Consider the following 26383-nt stretch of genomic DNA (forward strand, 5'->3'; position numbering starts at 1 on the left):
TACCCATTTATTAGGTTAAAGAGACAAACTCAGTACGTTTCTGATGACCGTTCCTACCGCCCTGCCACATGACTACTCTGAATACCTGTCCTGCAGGTGATCCCATCACCAGCGACCACAGCGCACTGGTTAACGTCTGATGAACCTGCAGGTACAGGATGCTCCAGATCCAGGGAGCGGACGCAGCAGAGGCAAGAGGAGAACGCGAGTATTAAGCAGTGCCATCTAGTGTAGCGCAGGCACTCGTTCTCGGGGAAGGGAGCCGGCCTCCAGGCGTTGTTTAACCTTCAACTATGAGAAAGAACCACAGTACTAAAAGCATACACACCACAGAAGGGTTTTGACGGTAAATAAAAGATGCCAGAGTGGTTTTGTGTCTTTTAAGTTCTGCTTGATTTACACCCTAGTACCCAAGGTTTTTTTGGTGGTGGTTGTTTTGGTTTTTGGTTTGGTTGTTTTTTTTTTTTGGATCTTTGCCTGAACTACAAAGAGGGAGTGTGTCTGCATAAGCCTCTCTATAGATTTGAGCATTCATGCTGCCAGATTAAGAGACCCATTTGAGCATTGCAATGACAGATGGTAAGAACTTGGTTGGAGGAAGCTACCAAACCAATTTGTGTACAGCACCTGGTACTGCAAGGCTTTAAGGGAAGTTCTAGCAAGATTTGAAGCCCCTGACAGTGCAGATGCCTCCACTAGTGAGCTAGGGAGGAACTCCTACAAAAGAGGTTAACACACGCTCTGCTTTTAGGCATTGCCCATACTACACAGAGCTCTGCATTGCATGGTGGTAAACTCTCCACATTCCTTATTAGGGTTTACAGTTGCAACATAGTTAAGGACAAAAATACAGATAAAATACTCTATGAAATAACATCTATAGTCATTAAAAGAAAATGGACACAGACCACAAACAAATCTCTCACATAGGTCAGCAAGGCTTACTGTAGTAAAACCACCTTCACATCAGCTGAACTCAGCAAGCATCTCCTCAGTCCTCTGCTTCCCTTGAGCAGGCTGGCAGACTGGCTAGCTGAGCTGAATACAGGCAATGCTTTCTGAGACTCTTCCTGAAAGGACTGAATCAATCACAAGCATAATTCAAAGGCAGGTATAATAGGTAAGCCAAATCTTACCACCTGACTCCTTCCAGCTCTTTACCATCACCTAGATAACAGGCAAATCACCCAATTTTACATAACACAGCCTTATCCTTAACATGACCCAGGCTCTTCAGCTCCAGGGACTGCCTCCCTTAAGTAAGCTCCTTGTTAGCCTTATCTCATCAGCTGGGAGACAGCTGACTGATTACAGGTAGAGGCTAAACCCACCACCTGAAAGCCCCATCTCACATGTAACCTAATGAATTATTTTTTTAGATGTGTGAAAAATTCCCATCTTCCTAAGCACATACTTTAAGAGTCACAGGTTGCTAAGAAATCAGATGAAATTGTGTGACCTGTGTTAGGCAGAACAATGGGTTAGATGGGAAAGTGCCTTCTTCCTTCTTAAAAAACTATGAAAGTATTTTGGTTTGAGCAGTACAAGAAATGCTTCCACTTGTGCCTGAGTTGTAAAACTACATGCCCTCCTATATGACAGCATTATTGTCACCAAGAAACTGTCTCTTTCAAGGAAGTAATTTGTTTGAAAATAGTTACCTTTAGAAATGGGCAAGTTAAAGCTTTTGAAGTTTTCCATTCTCAGTTTGGGCTTCTAAAGTAAACACTTCTGCAGATAAATATAACTGTATATTTGTTGTTATTCACAAAACAAATATTTGGAGGTGTACTGAAAAGTAGAAAAAAGTGGGAACGTGGGACAAGGACAGGAACGGTGAAGCATGCAACAGCCAGGCGCTATCCCCCTGCTGCTTCGCCCCCAGCCCCACCTCTGTCCCTGCAAAGCGGCGAACCACGGGAGAGATTTCTTCTTGCCCCTCTGCTCTTCTGCTCTGCTATCCTGTATCTTCGCAGATTTGCCTGGTCTCCGGAGGGCCTGATCTCTGGGTTGGAAATGCTGTGTTAACACTTCACCGGCCTTGGGATGGGGAATGACATGTCACCAGCCTTGGGGAGGGAGCGGCAGCGCCTGCGTGCTCTGCAGAAGGTTTTCCAGCAGGTTGTGGGCAGCAGTGTGTGACCTGCCTCCCTCTCAGGGAAGGTGCATCCCTGCTTCTCTGCCTTGTTCAGCAGGGAAGCTGCAGGGGACGAACATGTGGCTCTCCAGCACCAGGCTCTTTACACCCATCTCTTGCTGAAGCTGGCAGCAATTATACAAAACCCCAGAAGAAAGTGGCCTGACTTTATGCTGCCTGCTCATTAAAACCTCCCTCCTTTACAGCAAGATCTTCAAAGAGTACATGCCAATATATTTGGTAATGTCATTTATTGAGAAATCTGGAAAAGATGTCCCATATTATTCCATGATGGATCCCCTGTCAAAAACCTCATGATAGGGACACAGAGTCATTTATCCTACTGTGGGCTCTTAGAAGCTGCTGCTAAGAGCAGGCAGCCTCAGCCATCCTGATGCCTCAGGGACCACCTGGTAGACATGCCCTTAGATTTGGCCCTGTGCGTAGGCTCAAGGTGCAAACTAAACGTGGTGATTTTTACATCTTATTGCTGTGTAATTTCAAAATGCTTTTTTCAGAGCTTGTGTAAAGCAGCTAGGCATAGCATTCCCCTGAGAAATTTCACTGAACAATAAATGATTTTTACCCATATTTGCTAGCAGCAATCCAGTTCCCAAAGCAGGTACAATAGTGGGGGTGGAGGTCTCAGAATAGGCAAATCCCTGATGCCCAGTGCACTTCTCACATGGTATCAATAAGCCTAAAGTGTAGGTTTGTCTAGCAACAGTGATTCACATTAGAAACTGAGCAAGCTTCTGGGGTTGGGGGGTTGATTGCAAAATTCCAACATAAAAAGCTGTTTTAAAAAGTTAAATATGAGGCAGTTAAGTGTTAGCAGTGCCAGAGTCCAGCCTAGCAGGGATCTGTCAGTATTGGCCTGCATTGATGGGTTTTTTCCACTCACTGCAGGGTTCTGAGTGAGTTTATCTTCAACGTCCAGACTGCACTCACAGCATTGAGCACCCTTCTCAAAGGGACGATTGTTCCTTGCTATTAGCAAAATTTCTGACTAAATATTTAGTGATTGCTATAAAACAAATTCAGCTGAGGAAATAGAAAAATCAGGTCATTGTAGATGTCCTGAGCTAAATTACATAGGATGTCATGTCCAAAGCAGGAACTGCCCAAATAGCACCCTGATCTGGGCTCACTTTATAATCACCTAATTGACCCAATATTGCAAATAAGTGAGGTTCTGAGTGCATTTTTATTCTTCCAAAGTTGCTGTAACCTGTTAAATTGCACTGCAGATAGCAGCAATTTCCCCTCCTTTTCCCTCATCCTCCAAAAATCTCTAATGCTTTACAATATATTGCCACTTATTGCTCATTTTGCCACCTGAACACTCACATAGAGCTGACTGACTAATCTCTGCTGTTAATGCATATCAGCGGCAGTCAGATCACTCATACCTGAATCATTCATACCCTCTGCAAGCTGAGTCTCATTCAGGTGTTTAGCATGCTAGTCCAAGTGTAGCTCTACATTACGGTCATTTAGTAAAAGAGTGAGTGTTTTGGTCTTCAGAAAGGAAGGTGGGAGAGGGGAATAGTTTTGTTTTCTGTTACAGTGCTGCTGCCACCTAACCTGTGCAGAAAAAAACTGTAACATGCTGTCTCTAACTCTTCTTCCCTTACCTTCTGTTTGGTTAAAATTAAGTACTTTTTTTTTAAAATTGTCTTTGTTAACCTTGATATGAATGTTTATCATGAGTTATGAGTTGATCCTTCAGAAAGAGATGGCGCATGATTACAGCAAATAAACACAACTCGATCATGGATAAAATTCATAGAAGTATACATTCTGTGAAGTAAGTAACTCACATGAATAGTTCAACCTGCTGATTCTTTTAATTATTTTTATTGCTGTTTCTATCCAGACCTAATGTGGGGGGAAAGGGCATTATTTTTAGAAACAAATTTGTCATTTCATTTTGCTAACAAACAAACAACAAACAAACCAGTGAGAATATCTAACAATTGGTTTTCTCACCTATGCTTTAAAGTGCATATTTTACTGTGTATGATCATTGGTTTTGGTTTGTTTCTCAAGTATTCTGTGCTGTATGTAAAATCAGTTCTATTAACAATACTGTTTATGGAGAATGAGTGGTAGCGTTGTAGCTGTGGCAGTTCAAAGACACAAAGTTAGCAGGAAGAAGTAACTAACCTCTTTGATTAGAACAACTGTTACATTAATTTTTCCAGCTGTAATAAAAGACCCTCCCTCCTCTATCTTGACTCTTTTATATAGCTGTGTATGTTGTAATGGCTTCAGATGAACTATACAGAACTGCCCAGAGCTACACTTTGAAGTAATATTTATTTGCAGTTCTCTGTATAGTTGGTCTCCATGACTTACTACCAAAACATCAGAAGGGTTCTCCTTTTCCTTGGGAGCAGTAATTTTCTAGGTCAAGTAACACTTGCATTGAGCTCTGCTCAGAGACAGACAATCTGCTGGATTTAGACAGTACAGTTCGATGCAGTAGCTGGGAAAATCTTTGACAAGTATTGAAACAAAAAATTCTCTGTCTATTTTAAAGTAGACCTTTCCTTATTTCATACACCTCAGTGAATGGTGATCAGGAACAGAGAGGTCCTGTTCAGAGAGGTCCAGTGGTGTCTTACTTTACATTTAGTTCTGCATAACAAAATCCACAGAGGATTATTAACTGATGTGATTTGGATATTTTCAGTGTGGCAAATGCAGCATCATTTTAGCTCATCCAGTGGAATTCACTGAAATCCAAGTCAAGGTGTCTGCTGGCTTCAGCAGCAGCAGGACCTAATTCTTTAAATTTGGTCTGGGGTGTAATTTACAAAAGAGCCTGGAAAAATCAGGAGCTCACATTCCACTGAGAGGGATAAGGAGTGGGGCATCCTGCTTCCCCCTGCACTCCCTTGGCGAACTGTAACTCACATGCCTTTTGGAAACATTTGCCGTCAATTAGATGTCAGCTCCTCAAGTAGTAGAGGAATGGTGATGCTCTGTGCTGGATGTACTCAGGATAGATGATGATTAGGAGTTCACCAGCCTTAAAATCTTTGAATCCATATGCCAGACAGAAGGTCTCACCTGAACAGCAAGTTTGTAGTTTATGTTGCAGTCTTTCACTGTAAATTTCCCAAGCAAATGTGAATAAATGGAAAAATGTTTGAATCATACTTACTAGTTGCAGTAGGAGAGTACAGGACACAGGCAGCTATGCATTAGCAATTTGGTACAAGTGTATAGATAACAAAGCTGGAAAGCCGATTTACAATCATTATTTTTTCCCCAGTATTACACAGGTTACTGGACTTTCTTGAATTAACTCCTGTAGGAACAAGAGCGTTTCTCTGAGAAAATCAATCATTTTTAACTTCAAAATGTCTAGTGATGGAGAATCCATTACAACCCTTTGTAAATTGTTCTAATAATTAATTATCTTCCATGTTAAAATATGTCCAGTTTCAAATTTCACTGGTTCTTGTCAGACTTTTTTCCACTCGACTGAAATGCCATATATTATCAAATTTCTACTCTTCTATGCTACTTCTACAGGGAGATGGGAAATTTATAAATTATAACGAACCCTTAACCTTGTCTTTGTTAAGCTAAATAGATGGATCTACTCAAGCCTCTCTCTGAAAGACATCCCTTCCTCTCTTGTAGCCCTTCTCCAAACCTCTCTCTGTTGGCCACCAGTCCCTCATGGTGGACCCCAGCAGAGAACGCTGCTTCAGTCCCCACCACACCTCTGCCAATACAGAGGCAACACAGCTTTACTTTGAGAAATCCTGCAGCAGATACGGTGCATTGATCCTTTGATTCACACCCTGGGATTGAAAATTTACATTTAGCAAATTATTCACCATTACTTTTGATTACCTTTTTTTTTAAGAGAACCTTTACTTGTATGGATGAGACCCCAGTACAATAAACATACATGTCGAGCCCCAACATGAGCCTAGAGATCCTAAGCATAGTTATGCTCCATCTGAAATGGGGCTGATCTGGCAGAGTTGTGTGCAACAGAGAAATGGACTTCTTTGAAGAAGGGAGGCACATAGCTGCTTCTCTAGATACACTAAAGTGTATGTTTAAACTCAGACATGGAGCAAAAAATGCAGCAACCCCCTTAACGTGTACTCAAAGATCTGTGGCCATTGTTTTGTTCCCCAGGCAGAATTTAAGATACTGGGATTTTTCTACAACACTCCACATGGTCTTTTTGGATGTGTCTTCTTTCCTGTTTGGGAATGGTACCTACCATGGCCAGGAGACTCAGCAATACTAGAGCAATACAGACAGAGCAATATCTGGAAAGGTCTTTCACCTGTAGTTATCCTTTATTTCAAGCTCACCCTTTAAAATGGGCTGATGAGAGAACTTCTTGTGTTGAACCTGTGCTTTGGGAAGGTTTTGAGAACAGAAGTGATATAGTTTCCCTTCAACTCACCATGATTACTTCCTGCAGCACATTTGCAAACTTGCTGTTTGTTTTCTAGGGATACTGCATCTACAGATTAATTTATTGTATTCTAATTCATTCTCAGAGGCCTGTATCAAGTGATGGGCTAAGGAATCAACTCTTTCATGAATTCAGATGTGTCAATAAAGACAATAGAAAAAAGTAAGGTGAACAATTGGGCCAGCCAGCGTAAGCTAATATATGATGGACAAGTTTTGGTCTAGCCTATGTTTTTTCTGTTTCCTCTGATTAATCAGCAAAATGAATGCACAAAATAGAACATCACTAATATGCCAACAGGTAGCTTTCTGCCCATGCTAAGTACAACAATTGAGTGGGTGATTACAGAGCAGGGAGAATTGCAGATTTGGAGACAAAGGCCAAAATGGCTTTTTCCTTCCTATCAGAGGCTGGAAGTAGCACAGCAGTAATTGATCTTACATAGAGAGTATGTATCTTAAAAAAAAACCCAAACACACACACCCCAAAACCCCCCACACCACAAAGAAACCCACCCAAAAAACCTCAAACCACAGCAGAAACAGTAGAATAGGTTCCTAAGCTACCCTGTGTATTGCCATGCACATCTCTACCTCCCTGGCCTCTGGCAGTACTAAGAGCAGTGAAGGCGAGGTGTTGCTTATAAAGTTCAGCGCATTACATGATGAGTAAAATTCCCCTACTGAGTCATAATTTCTCTAGCATGTAGTATCTGTATAACAAGTTGGACAGAATTTCAACACTGCATATGGCTTTTTCACACATGAACACATTTTTTATCACATATTTGTTTGAATGGGAATATCAATTCCAGAAAACAAAGTACACCTCTGGTTCAAAAAATGGCTATGGGAAGTACAAAGAGCTCCAGTTTTACTTTCTTTCGTAAGAACCATTATGCAAAGTTCAATCCAAAATGTATGAAAATATACAGAGCTTAATGCTGCAAAGTTCTGTATGCGTTAAACAAAGTGAGGACTTTGCTAAGGCAGCATTGTTCTCTATAAGCTAGTGGTCATAAATACAAATATTCATGCAATCCTTCACCTTTCAGGCGTACTGCTGTCACTACCGAGGTTCCTCACTAAGCATTTTTTTGTGTTTCAGAGCCTTCCAGCATTATCTAATGGGCTGTTTTTTTCAGATGGTCTTTTCCTTCTTGGAAGAGAGAAACCAAAATTATATCAGCAAACATGCTGGTTCAGGTGAATCCCTCAGGCTTTAGCAGCAATGGACGTGCCTCAGAGGTACCTTGGAGATTTGTAAGCATCCAAAAGTTAAGGTACCAGGATCACTTTTCTTAAAGCCACTTTTGCATTGCTTTATATCCTGGAACGTGGTCACTAAACAGTTGGGGACAGCAGCTGGAGAAATGCCACTGCTTAAAAGAAGTCCTTCCTGAAACAAAGCAGGCATTTTTGCTGCCTTGTGCTCTATCTCCACCTCTCTATCCACACCCCAGCTGAGAGTGAGGGGCAGTGTCAAGAGGGTGCGTGGGCAGAGTGGTCACAGTGATGTATGGCTCCATCTTAAACTTCACCATCATAAGACTCTAATTGTCGCTTTTGTTCTGAGTAACAGGAATGTGGGATTAAGGAAACACACAGGCATGCTGAGGTCTAAATAAACCTGCTTCTAACAGCAAACAACCCGCAAGGTTTTGGTATAGATAAATGCCGTGATTCTGGCAGATCTCCAGAGACAGAGCACAAAGGGGCAGACCTGGGCTCATACCTCATTTAATTCCTGAGTGCTGTCATCTTTCACACTTAGTGCCTCCTTGCTGCACTGCTTGTGGTAGGGCACAGCTGGTTAGAAATCAGAGTGCCACAACTATTTCCCTGTTGTTGCAAACTATTGTGAATTTTCTTTTCTTTCTGAATGTTTCCAGATTGACATAAAGGATTGGGAGAGCCCTGGAGAGTGGGGGAAATACAGAACAGGTGTTTTGTAGACTATCCTTGACTAACTGTTACACTGTACTTACAGTAAGTGGGACCTGTCAGAAGGTCTGCTCCAGGCCTGCATTGCTAAGGCGGGAGACCTGCAGGACACAATGACAACTATGTCCGAGTCCCTATGCTGGGCGTTTTCTACACGTTATGCCTCAAAATCCTCTACCTAATTGATTTGTGGCAATGCTCCACTGCCCTACACATGGCAGGACCATCCTTAGTCAGAGGTCCTCTCCTGACTCCTGAGGGATGAGGGGTAACCCAGTCAGGCAGAGCACACACAGAGTAGCAGACCAACAAACAAACCAACCAACCCAAACAACCAGTAGAACCCTCCAAACCAAACCAAACCAAACCAAACCAAACCAAACCAAACCAAACCAAACCAAACCCACTTGGGTCTGAACCAATTTTACTTGCCATAAATTCATGGAGATCTGCACCCCACTTCTATTTGTAAATCCCCAGTTGTTCTGAGAATTTGTTTTATTTAATCAGTTCAGTTATGTTCACTTTTTAAAAATAATGATCTTTTTTGTTGTTGTTTGGAATGGGGTTATACTGAGTAGAATTTATTCAGTAGTTTAACAGGAACAGAGAGACAAGCGTAAGGAGTGTGCAATAGATAAGCTGCATTTGGGGAGCAGGGGAAAGTCACATGCAGGCAGATACTATTTATATTGTTCTGCTGCTTAAAGTTGATGCTAATGGTACTGACTCGGTGTTTTGATGATAACTTTATTCAGGACATTGAAACAGCACATAAATGTTACCAAGTCAAAAGCTACCAGTAACATCAGTTTCTGAAAGGGTATATTTTAGTGACCGTTCTGGGACCCTACACATATAAACACAAAATGTGCACAGTATTTTCATTTAAAGAGCATGGCTAGCTTATAGTAAAACAACAGTGGCAAGAATTTGGGAAGTACTTTAAGCAAATTTCACCTGTGAAGCAAGATCAATTAGGTTAAGGAGCTGAAATCCATAAAATAGTGAAGGAAGGAATATCTGCAATGAGAGGTGACACCCATTTCTTCTGTTTTGGTCTTCAGCTAGCTATCTCTTTAACGTTGTGAAGTGGCAGGAGGACCCCATGCTGCTGATGCAAAAGTAAAATTTGGATGGTATTTTACACCAGGAAGGGATTAATGTTGTATTTTGCTGAATATTTCAGACCAAGTAATTCTTTTTTTCTTCCTCTACAACTTCCTCCTGTTGTAAGGAGGACAATGCCAGCTGTTCCACTGTTGGCTTTGTCTGGTAATGCCTGACATGATGGCTGTAGAGTCATACCTGGAACTTTCTGGGAAAATTTCCAGTTATCACATCTTCCTCCATGGCAACAAGGTTGAGAATGCTATCAGAGATAGGTTGCTAGCATTTTCAGCACTGCCTTATTAGTCCTGGCTTGGTTTAGACAACACACTGGGTGATACTCCAGTAGCTGGTTTATATTAATGTTGCTGTAGCTGAGAAAGACACATTACAAATAGAAGGAATAAAAAATCCTACAAAAAAAAATCCTTTGTGCACACCTTCTCCTTTAGGATAAAAGCAAGCAAAGTTGAATGTAAGGCACCATTATAACATTAAAAAATGTTTGATGCCCATATACAAACCTTAACACATTTGAAACATTCTTTTTTTTCCCCCACTATGTCACATATTTACTCCCTTTTCCTTTCTTCATTACTAAGGAAATGAGGAAATTTGCATGAAAACAATAGCCTACATTCTTAAAAGTTTGTCTATTACTGCTTATATTTTCCTGCTCTGAAGGGATCGGAGCCTTCCGTAGAGGGTACTGTAATTGCTTCCAACCCAACGAGCTGTGATGAATAAGAAGCAGGAACTTTTAAACAAAGATCTTGTTTCCATGCAAATATTCTCAGTAATAAAGCATAAAGTAAAAGAAATATGTGAAGTTATGCTTTGCAGAACTGCTACTTAAAGCAAAGCAGCTTTGTAGAATGAAGCAGAGTCTGAATTTTTCAAACTGCAGTAAGGGAAAGTGAGTTTGAGTATTTTCCATAAGAGATTCCAAATGTCTCCTAACAAGATCGTTACAAGGCAAAGATGGAACATATCCCGATATTATTCTCATCAGCATCATCAACATCACTCTATGTGAAAAGATCCTAACCAGAATTATGGTACCCTTCTCTTGTTCCTTTATAAACCCAGGAACATACAGCCTCTTTCCCCCCAAGATTTAGCAATCTAGTACGTTCTTATAATCCATCTCCAAGTCATTGCCTTGGTCTACCTCCTCTAACTTTCCAAACTCAGCAGTAACTGACCAAAACCTACTGCAAAAAATAGAGGAGAATATTTTAATTGGAAACAATAAAGAATTCGCAGGAAACTGGAAACAGCAGAGAATTAGTAGGAAACCTTTATCTTGAACAACAATTAATAGTTCAGGCTTTGCTTCATGATAGCTCAGAAGATAAATCAAAACCCAGGAACATTCATTTGCTTGCATTTTTCATACATTAGTACCACCAACTATCCACCTCTCTAGTTTCTGATCTTCTAAGCAGCAAACACCTTGGATTCATCCTTAAGAACAACTTTCTAGAGTGGTTCTTTGCCAGTAATATTAGTAGGTGGAACAGTGACTATTTTCTACTCATGGAAGCTGTGTCACAGCCAAGTCCTACCTCCCCGAATGTAATGAGGTGACTGATTATCCAGCTGCTCAGGGGATTTTTTCATGTACCTGAAACGAAAGGAAGACAGCACAGACAAGCCCACGCAGTGCATGAGCACCAACTTCTGCTTCTACAGGCGTTAGGGCTGGCTGTGCTCATTGTTGCTGCCATCACTGGGCTGTAAAGGACACAACAGACTTCCACTGAAATTCTCTCCAGAAGAGAGGGAAAGTGCTAGCAGGTACACAGTTTAAAGTAAATAATTTGTAGTTGTAATTTCTTTATCCCGCAGCATGTCTTCACTCAGTTTGGTAAGGATGATTTTCAGTTTGCACAGAAAGAGGACCTTCCATCATAACTCACAGACATGGCCAGTTAGAAGCGTCAAATAATTTTTCTAGCTATGTTGGTGAACAAAAAAGCCAAGAGACATAAAATTCTTACCCTCAAAAGCTACCCTTAATCATCCAATAACTCCATATCAAGCACTGCGCTGAAATACGGTGCACATTTTTTAAACACTCCTCTCTGGTAGAATTTGGATGATAGGTTTCAGCCAAAAGCTGCCTCTTTTTTTCAGCAAGTTTTAAAAACTTGGAAGTGTCTTCTCAGCTTCTTCTATGGACTCAGTGCTATGTCACCACAGTGCATAATTTCATCTAGAAACACTGGTAATTCTAATGAGAGACATCAGGCCCCATTCTGCCCAAGTCTTCACTTTCTATTGCCAGTGGACTTGTTAGAGCTGATAATTCCAAAAATACAATATTTATAACTTATTCATGATTTATTTTAAACCTCTTTCACAGCCTGGTGCACATGAAGCAATTTAAATCGCCAAAACTCTGTTTTGCAACTAACACTTCGTTATACTGAATGGAAAAGTTCACACATCTGTTGGTGTTGTATCGTTTCGGGCTGGCTGCAGAGCAAACAATCCAGCAAGGCACAGATTTGCCATAGGAAGGCTGTCTCCAAACCAGAGGGTAGAAACTTTCATTTTCTGACAAAGGCAAGCGAGTTCTGCAGAACATAGAAGAGTCTCACTCCACGGCATTGAAGGACTGACACAGCCCCTCTCCCCAAGGATGCTAAGGGAGTTTCTTCAAGTGCATCTGAGTAATGGGGTGTCACTGGAAGTCTTGACAGAAGGAGGGTCTGTGCAAGCCCTTTTCGTTGGATGGAGATTCCAGTCTGTGTTATAAAACGCTGTTAATTCTGATACCAAAAAAACAGAACGGTGACCCAAACCTCGTGTAATTTTCCTTCTTTAAATATAATCTTACAGTACTAATTTCAGGGTCTCAGGTGATTAAAAAAATTGGAGATTAAAAATCTGCATTCTAAACCCATCACGTAAATTCTGTTGGAATTACTATGTCCATATATATATATATATATATGAGAACATATGTAATGAGTATAGGTTATGCAAATATATTATACAATGTGTATTTATATAAAAGTGAAGTCATGTACCATGCAATTGACCTTATTTACACCACCAATTCTTTACAGTAAGCATTGGTTTTGTGTCCTGTGCTGACCTATTGCCTGGCATGGTGGGGTTCCAGGATGCTCCTAGGACTTCTGGCCAAGGGACTAATGGAAGCAGTAAGAAAACATCCATACCTCTCACTGACGTGAATCAAAATTCCTAACTGTAAAACAAAGAAACAAATCCAGCTGAGTTAAATATTGCACTAGTTTCTACTCCCCATTCCCACTCCACACCACAGTTGGTTTTCATCTGCTTTTGTTTGTTCTCTCTCCTGCCATTAAACAGTTTGAAAAAAATAACGGATATTTCTGGTTTTTTTAAGGCATGGTCCAAACTCGACTGAATTTAGGAATCTGTCTCTGCTGAGAAGGCATATGGCTCTTTACATGATCCAAAGCGCTACTCCTGGATACGGAATTATTTTGATATACTAAAGCACTCCTGCTTATTTCAAGCATTTTGCTCATCCATGCTATAACTGTCTGGATCACCACTCCTGGCTGCGTCACGTCTTCCTCTCCCCTCCTTGCTTTGTGAGCTTACTTTGGATTCAGGCAGAGCACGGTATCAGTGTGATACAGAAGTTACTGAGACCCTCAGCGGGAGGCTGGTTTGAGAACAATTATCTGACAGAAATGTTTAGCAGTGCAGCCCAATCTATGTTATGACCCTCTTTCTAAATGTAGATATAATGGCATGTTAAAGTGATGTTACATCTTACAAAGCCTGCTGGGTGAGGGTTCAGCAAAGTTCCCCTCGTTTCCCTCCTGCACAGCAGTTCCTTTGTTACTGCCTCTCCTCCAGATCCTGTGATGGACGGGAGTCCTGTGCTCCTCCAACACTAAAATGGGGCTGCCAAGATAATTTACGGGCCCTGCGGCCAACAAAAAGTCTCGGGCCTCCTCGGGTTATCTCTTCAGCCCTCCTTTTCTCCACCCATTGTGCCAGCTTGTCCTCTCAGATTTTACAGATGCCAGGAAAGGTTTTGGCAACACAAACATCCTTCGGCGCGCTGCTTTTAAACAAGTCTTCTCCTGGCTTCGCCTGTGTCTGCGTCGGTGTTTCTAGACACAAAACAGAAGGGCAGCCACACGGCCGGGGGGAGGGCGAGCGGAGCGGCGCGGAGCGGCGATGGTGCGCTCCGGGCGGGGGATGGAGGCCGGGGTATGGAGGCCGGGGTGAGGTGCCCGCGGCGGGGCGGGCCCGGCGGAGCAGCCTGGTCGGGCTGGGGCGTGTGAGGGAGGGCCTGTGCCCCTCGCCCAGCACCTTTCCCCTTCTCCACTGGAAATCCAGGCTCGGCGTGAACAGCTTTGCGGGTGCCGCAGCCCCCGGCGGCCTCTTCCCGCGGGGGGGAAGGTGGTGAAGGCGGAGGGTGCTGGCCGCTGCCCGAGCGTGGGCAGGAGAACCCACGGCTGCCTCCGCGCCGGCTCCTTGCAGGCCCCAGCGGCTGGAAAGCCAGGACCGGCAGGGCTTCTGCGGGGACCCCGCGCCCCGCTTGGCGTCCGCGCAGCTGCGGAGGCAGGGCAGGGGCCTGGGGTCCGCAGGCGCTCGGCCTCCTCCCGCACCCCGCAGCCGCACGGCCAGCGCCGAGCCGCGGGGCGGCCGCTGGCTACCGGGGAGCGCGGCGCGGTGCCCGCCGCCGCCCGGGATGCACCGCCGCCGGCCGAGACCCCCGCCCGCCGGGCCGCACGGCGCTCCGCCGAGCCGGGCTGCGCGGAGGGTCCCGGAGGCGACGGGAGATGCGGGGAGCGCCGGCGGGGGGAAGCGCGGCCCCTCCGCGCCGCCGGGCGGGGGCCGGGCCGCGGGGGAGGCAGCCGCCGCGGAGGGGCTCCGCTGCCCGTTTCCAACGGAAAGCCCGGCCCGGCGGCGGCCACGTGTCGCGGCAGGGACCGCGCAGGGACCCCGCGGCCCCGCGGCCGGTGCGGCGCAAAGTGCGCGGTGCCGCCGCTCCGCCCCCGCTCCGCCCGGCGGCTGCGGCGTGCGCGGGCCGGCGGCCGGGGAGGGGGGGAGCGGTGCGCGGGGGTTTCCGCCGGGGCGCGGAGGCCGCCAGCCCCCCGCCGCGGCCCTGCGCGCGTTTCTTGCTCCAATAAGCAATAATTAGGTCCTAAGCTAATGGTGTGTCAGCTGATCCGCTCCCTCCGTCGGCGCGCGAGAGGGGGGGGGGTGCTGCGCCCGGCGACATCGCCATGGAAACGCTGCCCTCGCCTCTCCCCCCGCGCCCCCCCCACGGCCCGCGCCCGGCTCCGCGCCGGCCCCCCGCGCCCAGCCGCGCCCGCGGAGGCGGGGGCGCCGCGCGCGCCATCCCGACATGGGACAGCGCTGCCCGTCACCGCGCCGCGCCGCCGTCGCCACAGAAACTTTTGTCCCGGCGGCCAATCAGGGCGCGGGGGGGGGCGCGGAGCGGCGCTGGGCCCGGCCCGGTGCGCCGCCGCCGCCAGCCCGCCGCGGAGCGGAGCGCAGCGCGGCGCGGGGAGCGGCGCAGCGGAGCGGAGCAGAGCGGCAGGGCGGCGCGCGGCCCCCGGCACGGAACCCGCCGCCGGGCCCGGGTGGGACGCGTGCCCCAGCCGCGGAGGTGCCGGCTGCGGGCGGGGGCGCGGAGCCGGGCGCTGGATGGCGGAGGCGTGGGCGGGCGCGGCCGCGGAGAGGCGACGAGAGGGAGCGCCGCCGCGGCGCCTTCCCCCCGCGGAGGGGGTGTCCTGCTTGGCGCGGCGGGGGACACCGGGGAGAGCGCGGAAATCTCCGGCGTGAGCTGAAACTGTGGCAAAGGGAGGGGGCAAGAAATGAAGATTGCCTTCTTCTTCTTCTTCTCCCCCCTTTAAAAAAAGGGGTTTTGCTCAGCATCCGCACGCAAACTTACTTGAATGCCTTGTAGCCAGTTTAGCCCAGAGACCAAAGGATACCCCGCACCCGAGCAGTCCTACATGTGTGAGCACCATCATCACACTGGCAGAACAACCGAGAGCCGCCTCCTTTCCTTTACCAACATCCTCCTGGGACTGATCTCTCTCTCCTCTGGTCCAATATCCGAGCCTATCTCGTAAATACCTGGTTTGGTTTTGGTGTTGGTTGGTGGTATTTTTTTCTTTTTTTTTTTTTTTCCTCCTCCATCTGCTGGGATTGCCAAGTAAATAGAGGAAAATTCCTAAAAGGGCATCTGAAATTCAGTGGGACTGAATATGAGGAAGTGAAATGCTCACAGACCATTATTTATTTTTTTTTTTAATTTAAAAATACGTACTTAAAACGCTGATCGGATGTATTAGGCTTAGAAAATGGCAGGTAAGAACTTTCTTTCTTTCCAGTACCTTCATGCCCGGAGCGGGGATACCTAAAGCAAAGCCGCCCAGCCCTGGAATAAAGGGGGAGCAAAGAGACCAGTTTGCCCTTCAGTGCTTCCTCCATCCTGCGCGGCGAGGCGGCTTTAGGGAGAGGCACAGCCCGCCAGGACAGACAGAAAGCCTTGCCAGAAGGCAGCCGAGAGCTGCCGGGGCGGAGGAGGGTGGGCTTTTTTTCTTCTTCCCCCACCTTTTTTTTTTTTTTTTCTTTTTCTTGCCTTCACCTGTACTATCCAGGGTGAATTCGGGTGCAGCTGATGTACGGAAAAGAAGAAGGATCCGAGTCAATATTTTCTTTTCTCTTCGCTAAGCCGAGGGATAGGATTTTAATTATTTATCCACCCGAACCCTCGCCGAGTAAGGCGCTGCTGGAGCCAGTGGGATAGTCCTGCCTTGCACAATTATTAAAAAGACTGATCACGTAGTGGAAGGATAAGAGGAGACTCCACCAGACCCGTTTTGCCTCCTGTGGAAAAAAAATAATAATAATGAAGGAGAACATTGCCACACTATTCAACTGATTGCTGCCCCCCCTCACCCATCCCCCTCCCGGCCCCCCCCCCCCCCCCGAACCACCACCACCAACAACCACCACAACAACAACAAAAAAATCCGCTGGGATCTGCCTGCACCGGGACCTCCTTCGCTCCGGCTCGGAGGTGGATGCATTTTTCATGAGCGCTGGGTGAACAGGTGCAAAGTGCGGCGGGGCGGCCCGGCCCCGCACCCCGGCCCGCTGCGGGGCGGCGTGTGCGTGTCTGTGTGTGTGCGTGTGTGTGTGCGTGTGTGCGCCCCGGCGTGTGCATGTGTGCGTGTGTGTACTAGGAGATTATGGAGAGCAGCGACCGGGACATGTACCGCCAGTTTCAAGACTGGTGTCTCAGGACTTACGGGGACTCAGGAAAAACCAAGACGGTGACCCGTAAAAAATACGACCGGATCGTCCAGCTCCTGAACGGCTCCGAGTCGAGCTCCACGGATAATGCCAAATTCAAATTCTGGGTCAAATCTAAAGGCTTCCAGCTCGGCAACTCGGACGAGGTCAGTGGTGGTGCTGGAGGAGGGAAGCAAGTGCTGTACGTGCCAGTCAAAACCACGGTTAGTAGAGAATTGTCTTCCTTGTTCTATGTCGGCCGCTGCAGCCCGCTCCGGGAGCGAGAGGCACAGGGGGAGCCGCAGCCACAGTTGGCTCCTTCCTCCCTCTTCCCCCAAGTCATCATCACCATGTTGCGTTTGCCTGTCACATTATACACCGCCGAGGTCTTTGTGGGTCCTTTTATTTAAAGCGATCGTGCGCACAACACGCCCTGCCGGGTCGGTATCGTTCTGCTTCTCGTCCTCCCGGTCTCCCCGTGCCCCCCGGGCCGCCGCGGCGGGTGTGGGGTGGGCTATTGTCCCGCCGCCGCCGCCGCTCCGGCCATTGTGCCGGGCCCCGGGGCCCCGGGCAGCGGCCCCCCGCCGCCGGCGGGGCTGATCGATGCGCACGGGGGTAGCCTGCCTGGCGCACAGCCAAGCGCGGCGCCGGTCGGTGATTTGGGGGGGGTTTCCCCGGGATATCGTTGGCTTCTCCCCCCCCCCCCCCTTTTTTTTTAATATTATTTAATTCTGTTTTTTTAGGATTGGTGGTGGTTTGGTTTGTTGGGGTTTTTTTTTGTTGTTGTTGTTTTTTTTTTTTTAATTCTTAGCCCGTAGCCCTTGAGCCGCCGAGCGGCACGAATATGCCTGGCTGGCTGCGAAGCGCCGGCTGCGACAGCCACGGCGGCGGGGAGAGAGGATGCTCAACAAAGGGAGCAAGGGTTCCGCATGACCGAAGGAAGGCTGTATTTTGTTACTCTTTCTGGGGGTGCGCGAGTCTCGCAGCCGTAAGGCTTAAAACTCGATCTGATGCGCCAGGGTAGCGTGGCATCCCCCGGCAGGCGCGGGAGCCGCAGAGCTGGGCGCAGGTCTGACAGCGGGAGAGCTATTATGCTTGGTGGTGGCAGAAGCGACAGATTTTCCTATTTAAGAAGATGGGGACTGTTGGCTGCAAGTAGGTTTTGCCTATTGAACTCTCTTAATGTATCATTATTCTTACTTCTGATGCTCTGGGTCACGCAAGCTAAGCTTCTTTTGTCTGTGCGTGGGGCGGGTGGGGAGGGGGAGCTGAGAAAGGAAAGCCGGCAATTAAAAATATTCTTGCCTGGGCATTTGGCTTGGATGAGCGATATTCTCTCTCTCTCTCTCTCTCTCTCTCTCTCTTTTTTTTGGAGTGGCGGTTTATTCTGACCTAACGGGAGGGTTGCTGGGTGGCGCAGCAAAGGGGGCTTCTTGGAAAGTATTCTGGGCTGGGCTGTGACGTAGGCTGCCAGGGAAATCTGCCTCTCTCTGCCTCGCTGAAGTCACCAACCTGGGCATTCCCAGAGGCCGCCTTGCATTTGCCCCCTTGTCATCAGCGCCGTCACGGCTGTGAGGAGGCAAAGGTGGGAAATTATTAAAGAGTTTACAAATATGAAGATTGAAAGTGAAAGAGAAGCTCTGGACAGAGTTTGTTCCCTCTCTATGGTTTTTATTCACCAAAGCGTTCTAGGTCTGCCTATAGATTCAGGTTGTTTGGCAGATTTCTGTTCTACCATTAGATGACCGATTGCTAATCTCTGACCCCACAGGGTACTGTAAATACAGTCTATAACAAAGACGTGTCTAGAGCAGAAGTCTCCACTTAGGTTGGTATTTTTTAATATATCTTCTGCTTACTAAAATAATAATTTTGGAGAGCCAGTAGGCAAGATGGTTTATTCCTAAGACTATCCTTTTCACTGCAAGTTCAAAACTGTAACCAAATTCAGTATTTTTTAAAATTACATTGACTACGCTACTAAATAAAAAGGCTAACCTTAATTTTACATGATGGAATTTCAAAATTAAGTGCTGCTCTGGGCCTCTGAAACAAAAGGCTCGGTGATGATTAGCTTGTCTATTTTCTCTCACCTTTGCCAGGCTGTGGAAAGCCTAGAGTCCCACCTTGCATCCCCTCTTCTATTTTATTTTCAGGGCAGATAGTAATTTTTTTTCTCATTCTTTTTTCCTTCAGAGATTTCAGTCAGAGGTTGGGTGCCTTGCTGATCTTACCTTTGTTCATTTGGGGGAATCATACCCTCAAATGAGAATGTCTCTGTATGTCCCTATATATGTATTCATATAGAAGTAACTATCTTTAGACAGCTTAAGCAACAAAGCAGGCATCCTGATAAAATAAGGATGCCTGCTAATGAAATCAAGAAAGGAAAGTTAGCATGACCTATCTGTAAGCAATTCCTGAATATCTGTACATTACTTGAACAATGACATATAAACCCTTGCAGAAAAGGTCTTGCATGTAGGTAAAATTTCCTCCTGCTGGCCAATGTAAATCTGTTGTCCAACATAAATAAGAAAAGGTGATACTCAGCACTCTCATACAACGTTCAGCTCTGAGGAACAAATACTGCCCCCTTCCTAAAGCCATCAATCTGGTGTCACTATCCCATCACAAAAGGCAGAGGAGTATTTAAGTAGACCTGTAGGGAGGCGATGGTTTGTATGAGCTATTGGCAGGGCAGAGGCAGCGCCTGCCAGACACTGAAGGCTCAGAAACAATCGTTTTGACAGAACAGGGATGCAGCCCCTGGCCCAGAGAAAGCCAGTAGCAAAGCTTCTATTGACTTCAAGAGGCTGAGGGTTTCAGACAGCCAGGAACGATAAGGTACAGAGGGAAAGACAGGATTTTCATCAGACAGTAATTGTTGGTAAGCATTAAAAACCCATTTGCTCATTTCTTTAACTCTTACTCATTATTTAAGAGTTTATTTATTTATGACCATTAATAAACATTCCCACTGTTTTGTTTGGTTCTCCCCCCCCCACCTTGTTATACCATACATTTGAGCCTGTCTAGTCCACAAAGACAGCCACAAACAGTAACAGATCCCCAAACCGTGAATCTCTCCCTCATCCTCTTCCCCTTCTTGTCCATCACTTGATCTCACCATAGGTAAAAGTAATTTCAATTTAAAATTAATCACTGCTGGCAGCATGAGCGCTCCCTCTGTAGTAACAGGATGGATCAATTTAAAAGTTGGACGCTACAGTCACAAGCTGGTCAAAAATAAGCAAATATTCAAATACTTTGTTAGGAATTATTCTCTCCTTGAAGCTTTAAGATTTGCTGCTCAGCTTTGCTGTCAGCCAGAGAGATTTGCTCCTGATGGTGCTGTAATCCACTGCTGCTGGTAATTAGACATCATTACTGCTGCGTTAAAGGGAAAGAGAGAAGGAGAGAGGACAGGCTGGGGCTAATTAACTACTTGATTCTAATGAAAGAAAGAGAGCCTGATAGCAACTGGGAGGTTGCACCGGAACAGGCTAGATGTACAACACAGACTTAATTGAAGCAAGGGTGTCTTGCAGTCTCACAGTAGCTGAGGCTTGGTCTGCTTTCATATTCTGTGGGCAGCAGCACATGAGGTATTACTCTGTTTTTTCCCTTGCCTGGTTGGTAAGTAGCTCAAAATCACAGGCCTGTCTTCAATATCAAGTTTAAGCATGCCAGCAAGGAGAATGCATAGATGATTATGTGCTGGCTTAATCTGTTTTACGGGTCTTCTCAAGAGCAACAGGAACAAATCAATTTCTGAATGTTCACATCCCTCTGCGGCCTAGGAGATGCACTTTTGGTCACCAGGCAACAACATCCCCTGCAAAACAGCCATTTTAGGTCCAGAATGGGACAGCACACAGTAAGGTATTCCTATATACAACTCAGCGAGTACCTGCCTTCTGCAACTTTTCAGATTGCTACTTCACTGTAGGTTTTCTTTCATTAAGCCCAAGCTGCACTTTGTGAAAGTAGCGAAATTATGCCTAGCCTAGACACATTGTATATATGTATTAAGCCAACAAATATGCCAAATGGTTGAGAGTATGGGCTCTTCATGGTTGGTACTCACAATCCATAAGGAGGCATGGAACTACTATTTCTACTACAATATCTTTTTTCACTCTATACATGATTTTTATGGTGGATTTTGTTTTTTTGGTCTGTATTTCCTGCATAGTTCTTAAACTGGAACTATTTATTGATTGGCAATTTGAAAACAAATTTATTTTCACCACTTTTCTTTCTCTTGCTTGATGTTGTCCATAGACAGAAATATGGCTCCTAAAATCGGTGTTGATTTAAAAATAAGTTATAAAATAATGGCCCAATCTGTATCAGTGGATTGTAAGCAGAACTTTTCTTTAAAAAAAGAATGGTCAAGATGACTGCAGGATACTCTCAAATATAGAATTTACACAGTATTAGCAAACTAATAGAATATAACCTTAAAGGCCAAGTTCAGATTGCTTTTATGTCATTATTAATTTGGAATGACTCCACTGACTTTAATGAAGTCGCCAGCCTAATGTATGAATTTTCCTGTGCTTTCTTTTATGTTTTTCGACTACAAGCATAGAACGAACTTTCATTCAGAAACCAGATTTTGTTCAGTTTAGTTAAATCTCTAGATCCTCCAGGAGGATCTGGTACTTCTTGGATTGCTGCTAGTAAACCAGTGAGGCTCTCTGCAGGTGCGGTGCTGTACTACTGAAACTGATTATAGGATTTAGGGCTTAAAATTACAGGCCAGTCAGTTCTACAGGACAGGCTGTATCTCAGCCCACCTCTTGTTATGTTAGTGGTGAAGAATAGTAGATGGACATAAGAGTTTATGGTTCATTTGATTTTCTAGAAATGACTGTTTATGAACAATACAAGAAACAGATCACAGTATAAATAGCTTATATGCCAAAATATGGTGCTTTAAATTATCTTATGTTTTATATTGTTCATTATTTTAGGGATTTTTATAGCAATCTGAAAATAAGCAGCTTTGCTTCATTGTGTTTCTCCCCATTTTTGCAGCCGTCAATATAAAGAATGAATAAAAGTGTTTGTCAAATACATATCGGTAGCTCTGTAGCCTACTGAACTGCCAGCACATCATGGCAGTAAGTACCTTGGAAAGGTGATGCTGAGGGTGAGCTATAATTTATCCCAAGGTGCAGTTCTGTGGTAGTTTACAGTCCTGTTAAATGCACCTTCCAGGCTCAGAAGCGGTATTCGATCCTGCCGTATCCGTCCCATTTTAACTGCCCACCACATTTTCTTTAGCCCCTGTTCAGGTCTGCAGAGCTTTGTCTCCTCCCATTACCCACAGCCTCTGCCCTGCTGTTTGCAGACCTCCCGGTGGACTTAGTGAGGGGGGATGCTGGTGAATCAGATAGCGCTGGAAAATGGTCATAGCAGATGGAACAAACTGGGTTTAGTTGGCAACTCTTAATGCAGGCATTCAGCGACGTGTTCATGAACAAAGACAGTAACTCTGTCCTGAAATTTAAAGATGTTAAAGTGGCCATATGTAAGATGCCATCTCCACACGTGTGTGTGAGAGAGAGGCAAAGGGAGAGGTAAAAGAGAGAGAAATGCAAGATTTCTTGGTAGCAATGTTGTGCTAGATTTTTCCAAAGAAACATGAGCCAAAGAGGAAATTTTTCAACCTGGAGCGTTTTAAAGCAGTCCTTCTGCAAACCTAGGAAATGTTAATGTTACTTTAGAAACATTAAATAGGGTGTAGCAGTACCCTAGCAAAAACTGCTATTGATGTATTCATCCCATATATACATGTATGTAGTGAGAGACAGGATGACAGATTCAGTGCTATAACCTGCTGAAGGCCAGGCTTGTAGTTCAAAAGCCCCAATATTTCCAGTGATCCAAAATAGAAAATCCCAGTTTAATTTTCATGCTGCTGTGAACCTTTGCTGAGAAGACTGAGGTGACAGTGAACTTGGTCCTTCACTATCATACCCTCAGCCTCTTGTCAGTGAAGCTGCACTGGATTCAGTCGTGATGCAGCATGGTAAGGACTCCAGCTCAGACACTTCAGCCCTGTGTTTTCTTTATACACACTGAGCGTTGTTTCTGTAGCTACACAGCTACGTGATCAGTGGGAAATAAGTAGGCATTTATTAGCAGGTTAGTGCTAAAATGGGCTGATAGACATCAATACAGCACAACGGGGCTTTTTCTGATCTCTTTATGGAGAAAGTTTCCCTACCATCTGAGGTGATCACCATTGCTCTTGTTCAATGCTTTAGACAGAAAGGAGACACGATCTGGAGAGAGTACGCGCATATATACACAGAAAGATTCTGTGTAGAGAGGGCTCATCCTCAACACAGGCCCCTGGGGAAGAGGACTAGTGCTAGTGTTGGACAAATGTGGGAGTTAATGATTCAACTTGCATTTTATGCTACAGAAATAAATTAAAATTGGCTGACATTGAGCCGTAATTTTTGGTATGCTGTTGAAAGAAGGCAACCGGCAGCTGCTGGGTTTCGTCTGAAGGAAGCTATTTGGGTCCTGATCTTTCCCCGTACGCAGGATACACCTGTCAAGAGTTTGCCAGTAAAAGAGGAACAAAACAAGCAGGGCATATAAATGAGATAGATATGGAGAAAGATCATGAGACAGTGTGGCAGGGAACATGCTCCAAGAGGATCATACCAGAATCTGCAGCCTCCCATGCACCACTGAGCATCACAGGTATCTTTTGTCCCTTGTTGAGTAGGTTGACCCTGGTCAACACAGCCCCCCAAATGAGTAGATCTTTCCAGGATGTAAAAGACGTTTTTAATGGCGTAGTTGTCATTTTAACCTGCCAGAAGTCTCTCTGACTTTAGAAAACTCGGGAGGTATTAGCTGGTGCTTGAGACTTGTTTGCATTGTCCTGCAGCAGCACTGAAAGTGATCCTGTAGCTTTCTTAAATTACCTTTTTGTTCTAAAGAGATTAGCCTCAAAACCTTACATTTCCACTAGCAAGGTGCTTTGTAATGGTTTTAAAACATAAAGTATCCAGGTAGGCATTGCCAATATCCAGGAAAAACTTGCTAAAAGTAATGCCGTTTAGCATTCTTCTGGATGTAAAGGGATTTTCTCAGCAGTGGTCAACTTTATCATGGGCATTTGTACAGCCTTCTAACTGCTTACTCAATAACTCTGCAAGCTGCAAAACCTGACAGTTAACTATGTGCATCTGCTGGGATTACAGCTAGTTGTTGAAATTGAATTGTAGGGTTTGAACCCTTTAGTTGTATCTATGGATACTCTCCAACTTAGGGGGGGGGTTTACTTAATAGTTCTGATCTATGTCAGAGTTAACCTCAAGTAAAGAGTTTTTTTCAGAAATAAATTTTCTGTATAGACTTGGAAAGACAGTTTTTATTAAATGACCTACTTGAGCCTAGGATGAAGCTCATTCAACCTTTTTCATTTGAGAGCCTGTAATTAAGCTCCTCTGGGAAATGAGAGGTTTTATATATTATATTGCCAGTAAGGTCTGTGTGTCTGAAAGTTGTGTAAATTTTCTTACCCCAAAGTTTTTAATACAAGAGGAGATGGATGCTATAACATTTTGACTGTACTTAAGAAAATTTAGGAGGTGACATCATTTGCACTTAAATGACTTATGACTAACTCATTGTACAATTTTTAAACGAGTGCTCTCTTTTTTGCCTCCGGACTTACATGTACCACTACCAATACTGCCAGGTGGATTTTGTAGAAAACTTCCATTCAAGGCAGATCCAGAGCTGAAGTCACTGCCACTAAATCATTATCTGTAGGGTAAGGCAGCATTGTGTTGGCATATGGGAAATCAAACTTGTGAATGGACCAATGCTCACTACCCTGAGCTGACAGAAGAAGAGTGACAAGCAAGTAATTACACAAGTATTTACATACATTAAGCGAAGAACAGCTACGGTATGGCCAGAAGTTTCAGCAGGTAGGAAAGACGAGGAGTAAAAAAGGTTTCAAAGAACTTTATTTTTCAGTGTGTATCTTCTCTGTTGTGGGTGCTGAGGAAATACCTATCCTGGGTTTACATTTTTCAGGTGATGAAACTGAAGAATGCTCAGAAGTAGAGAAATTAAAAAAAGAGTTGATGACAAATCAAGATATCAATTTGCAGTGCATCGGGACTAATACAAATCTAAGAACACTAAAGAACTTAATGAAATAACTAAAATATTATTAAAATGTATTATTTGCCACTATATATGGCAATGATACTGGACAATGGCAAAAAAAGCACTAGAAAGAGAGAAAACAAGGTGGTAAAGATAGTTCATAGAAATGACAGACCAGTGAACCATATTTCAACACCAGGGGGAAAAAATCAATAAGAAAATAATCAAAAATAGAGTTAAGTGTCTATATGAACCATACTTGGGTTTTGCAACTAGTTTGGGTTTTGTAAGAGTTAATTATGTTCCTCTAACCTGTTGTGTGAAGAAGTCTTAAAAACAATTTTCAGGTGAAACTTTGGTTCTGGCTTCCTCTGAAATTAAACCAATCAAATTCTGACTTTATTAAAGCAGGGTTGAAACTTTGGCAGTGATGACAAATGAAAGCTGGTGGAGAGTGGGAAACCATAAGAAGCCTTTGAGAGCTATACAAATGCAGCCCAATGTGCATATATATACACCCATAAGTATATATGTATATATATAGGCACAAACCTCAGAAAAATGAAGGGGTTTCAGCACTGGATGGAAATGCAAATTAATTAGGTTAAGCAAGTCAAAGAAGAATTTGGAGGGAAAATAGAAATATCATAACAAAGGAAAAAAGGAGAAATCATGGCAGGCAGAATTCCCTACAGACCACTGCCAGATAATTTACATTTATGCCATTGTGACATTAGCTTTTTGAAAGGAAAGGACGAATTCAAGCTTTTCAATCACATTTAAAATGCATAGAATTCGTATAACATCTCAAGGGAAATATTTAGGAATAACTCCAAACAAATCAATAAGCGTATTTACAATAAGCATAGTAGGTATAACAAAAATCTGCATTAGGAAAAGTATAGGGAATAATGTTGAAAACTTATTCTTCTCATTAATTAAATGGTATTTCCTTGCCTTTAATAACATGCTTGGTGTATTTATCTCATCTCTAAAAGGTCATGACAGATGAAAGGTCCAGGGAAGGTAACTAAGCTAATTAAAGAAGAGGAGTACTTGGAACCATTAAAATCTGTTTCTCTTATATCACCCAGAAAGATGAACATTAAAAGAAAATGCACAGTAGAAAACAGACATGTGAAGAGGCAGAAAGAAGCTGAGAGAAATGGTGTGGCATAAATACTGATGAACAGCAAAGAAAGGGAATTCAGCAGCCACCCCTTTTAATCCTATTCCATCATCTAAGACTCTTTTGACAACCATCTCAAAAGCTAAATTCAAAACTGGGCCGTTGTTTTATAACCTGTAGTGTTG

The 26383-nt window shown here is 44.6% G+C and overlaps 1 protein-coding gene across 4 annotated transcripts in view; it reads left to right on the forward strand.

Annotated features, from left to right (window-relative positions):
- The first annotated feature begins 16645 nt into the window (after positions 1-16645).
- The window catches only part of NOL4 (nucleolar protein 4), a 201349-nt gene continuing 191611 nt past the window's right edge, over positions 16646-26383 (forward strand). Inside the window, exon 1 of one of the 4 annotated variants that reach the window (XM_037381296.1) lies at positions 16646-17139. In XM_037381296.1, the coding sequence (XP_037237193.1) occupies positions 16873-17139 (267 nt within the window). In that variant the 5' untranslated portion in view covers positions 16646-16872. Of the gene's footprint in view, positions 17140-17757; positions 18071-26383 lie in introns of those variants that run through there. The other 3 variants (XM_037381297.1, XM_037381298.1, XM_037381299.1) reach the window with 3 other exon arrangements.

This window comes from Falco rusticolus, chromosome 3 (assembly GCF_015220075.1).
Source record: "Falco rusticolus isolate bFalRus1 chromosome 3, bFalRus1.pri, whole genome shotgun sequence".
NCBI lineage: Eukaryota > Metazoa > Chordata > Aves > Falconiformes > Falconidae > Falco > Falco rusticolus.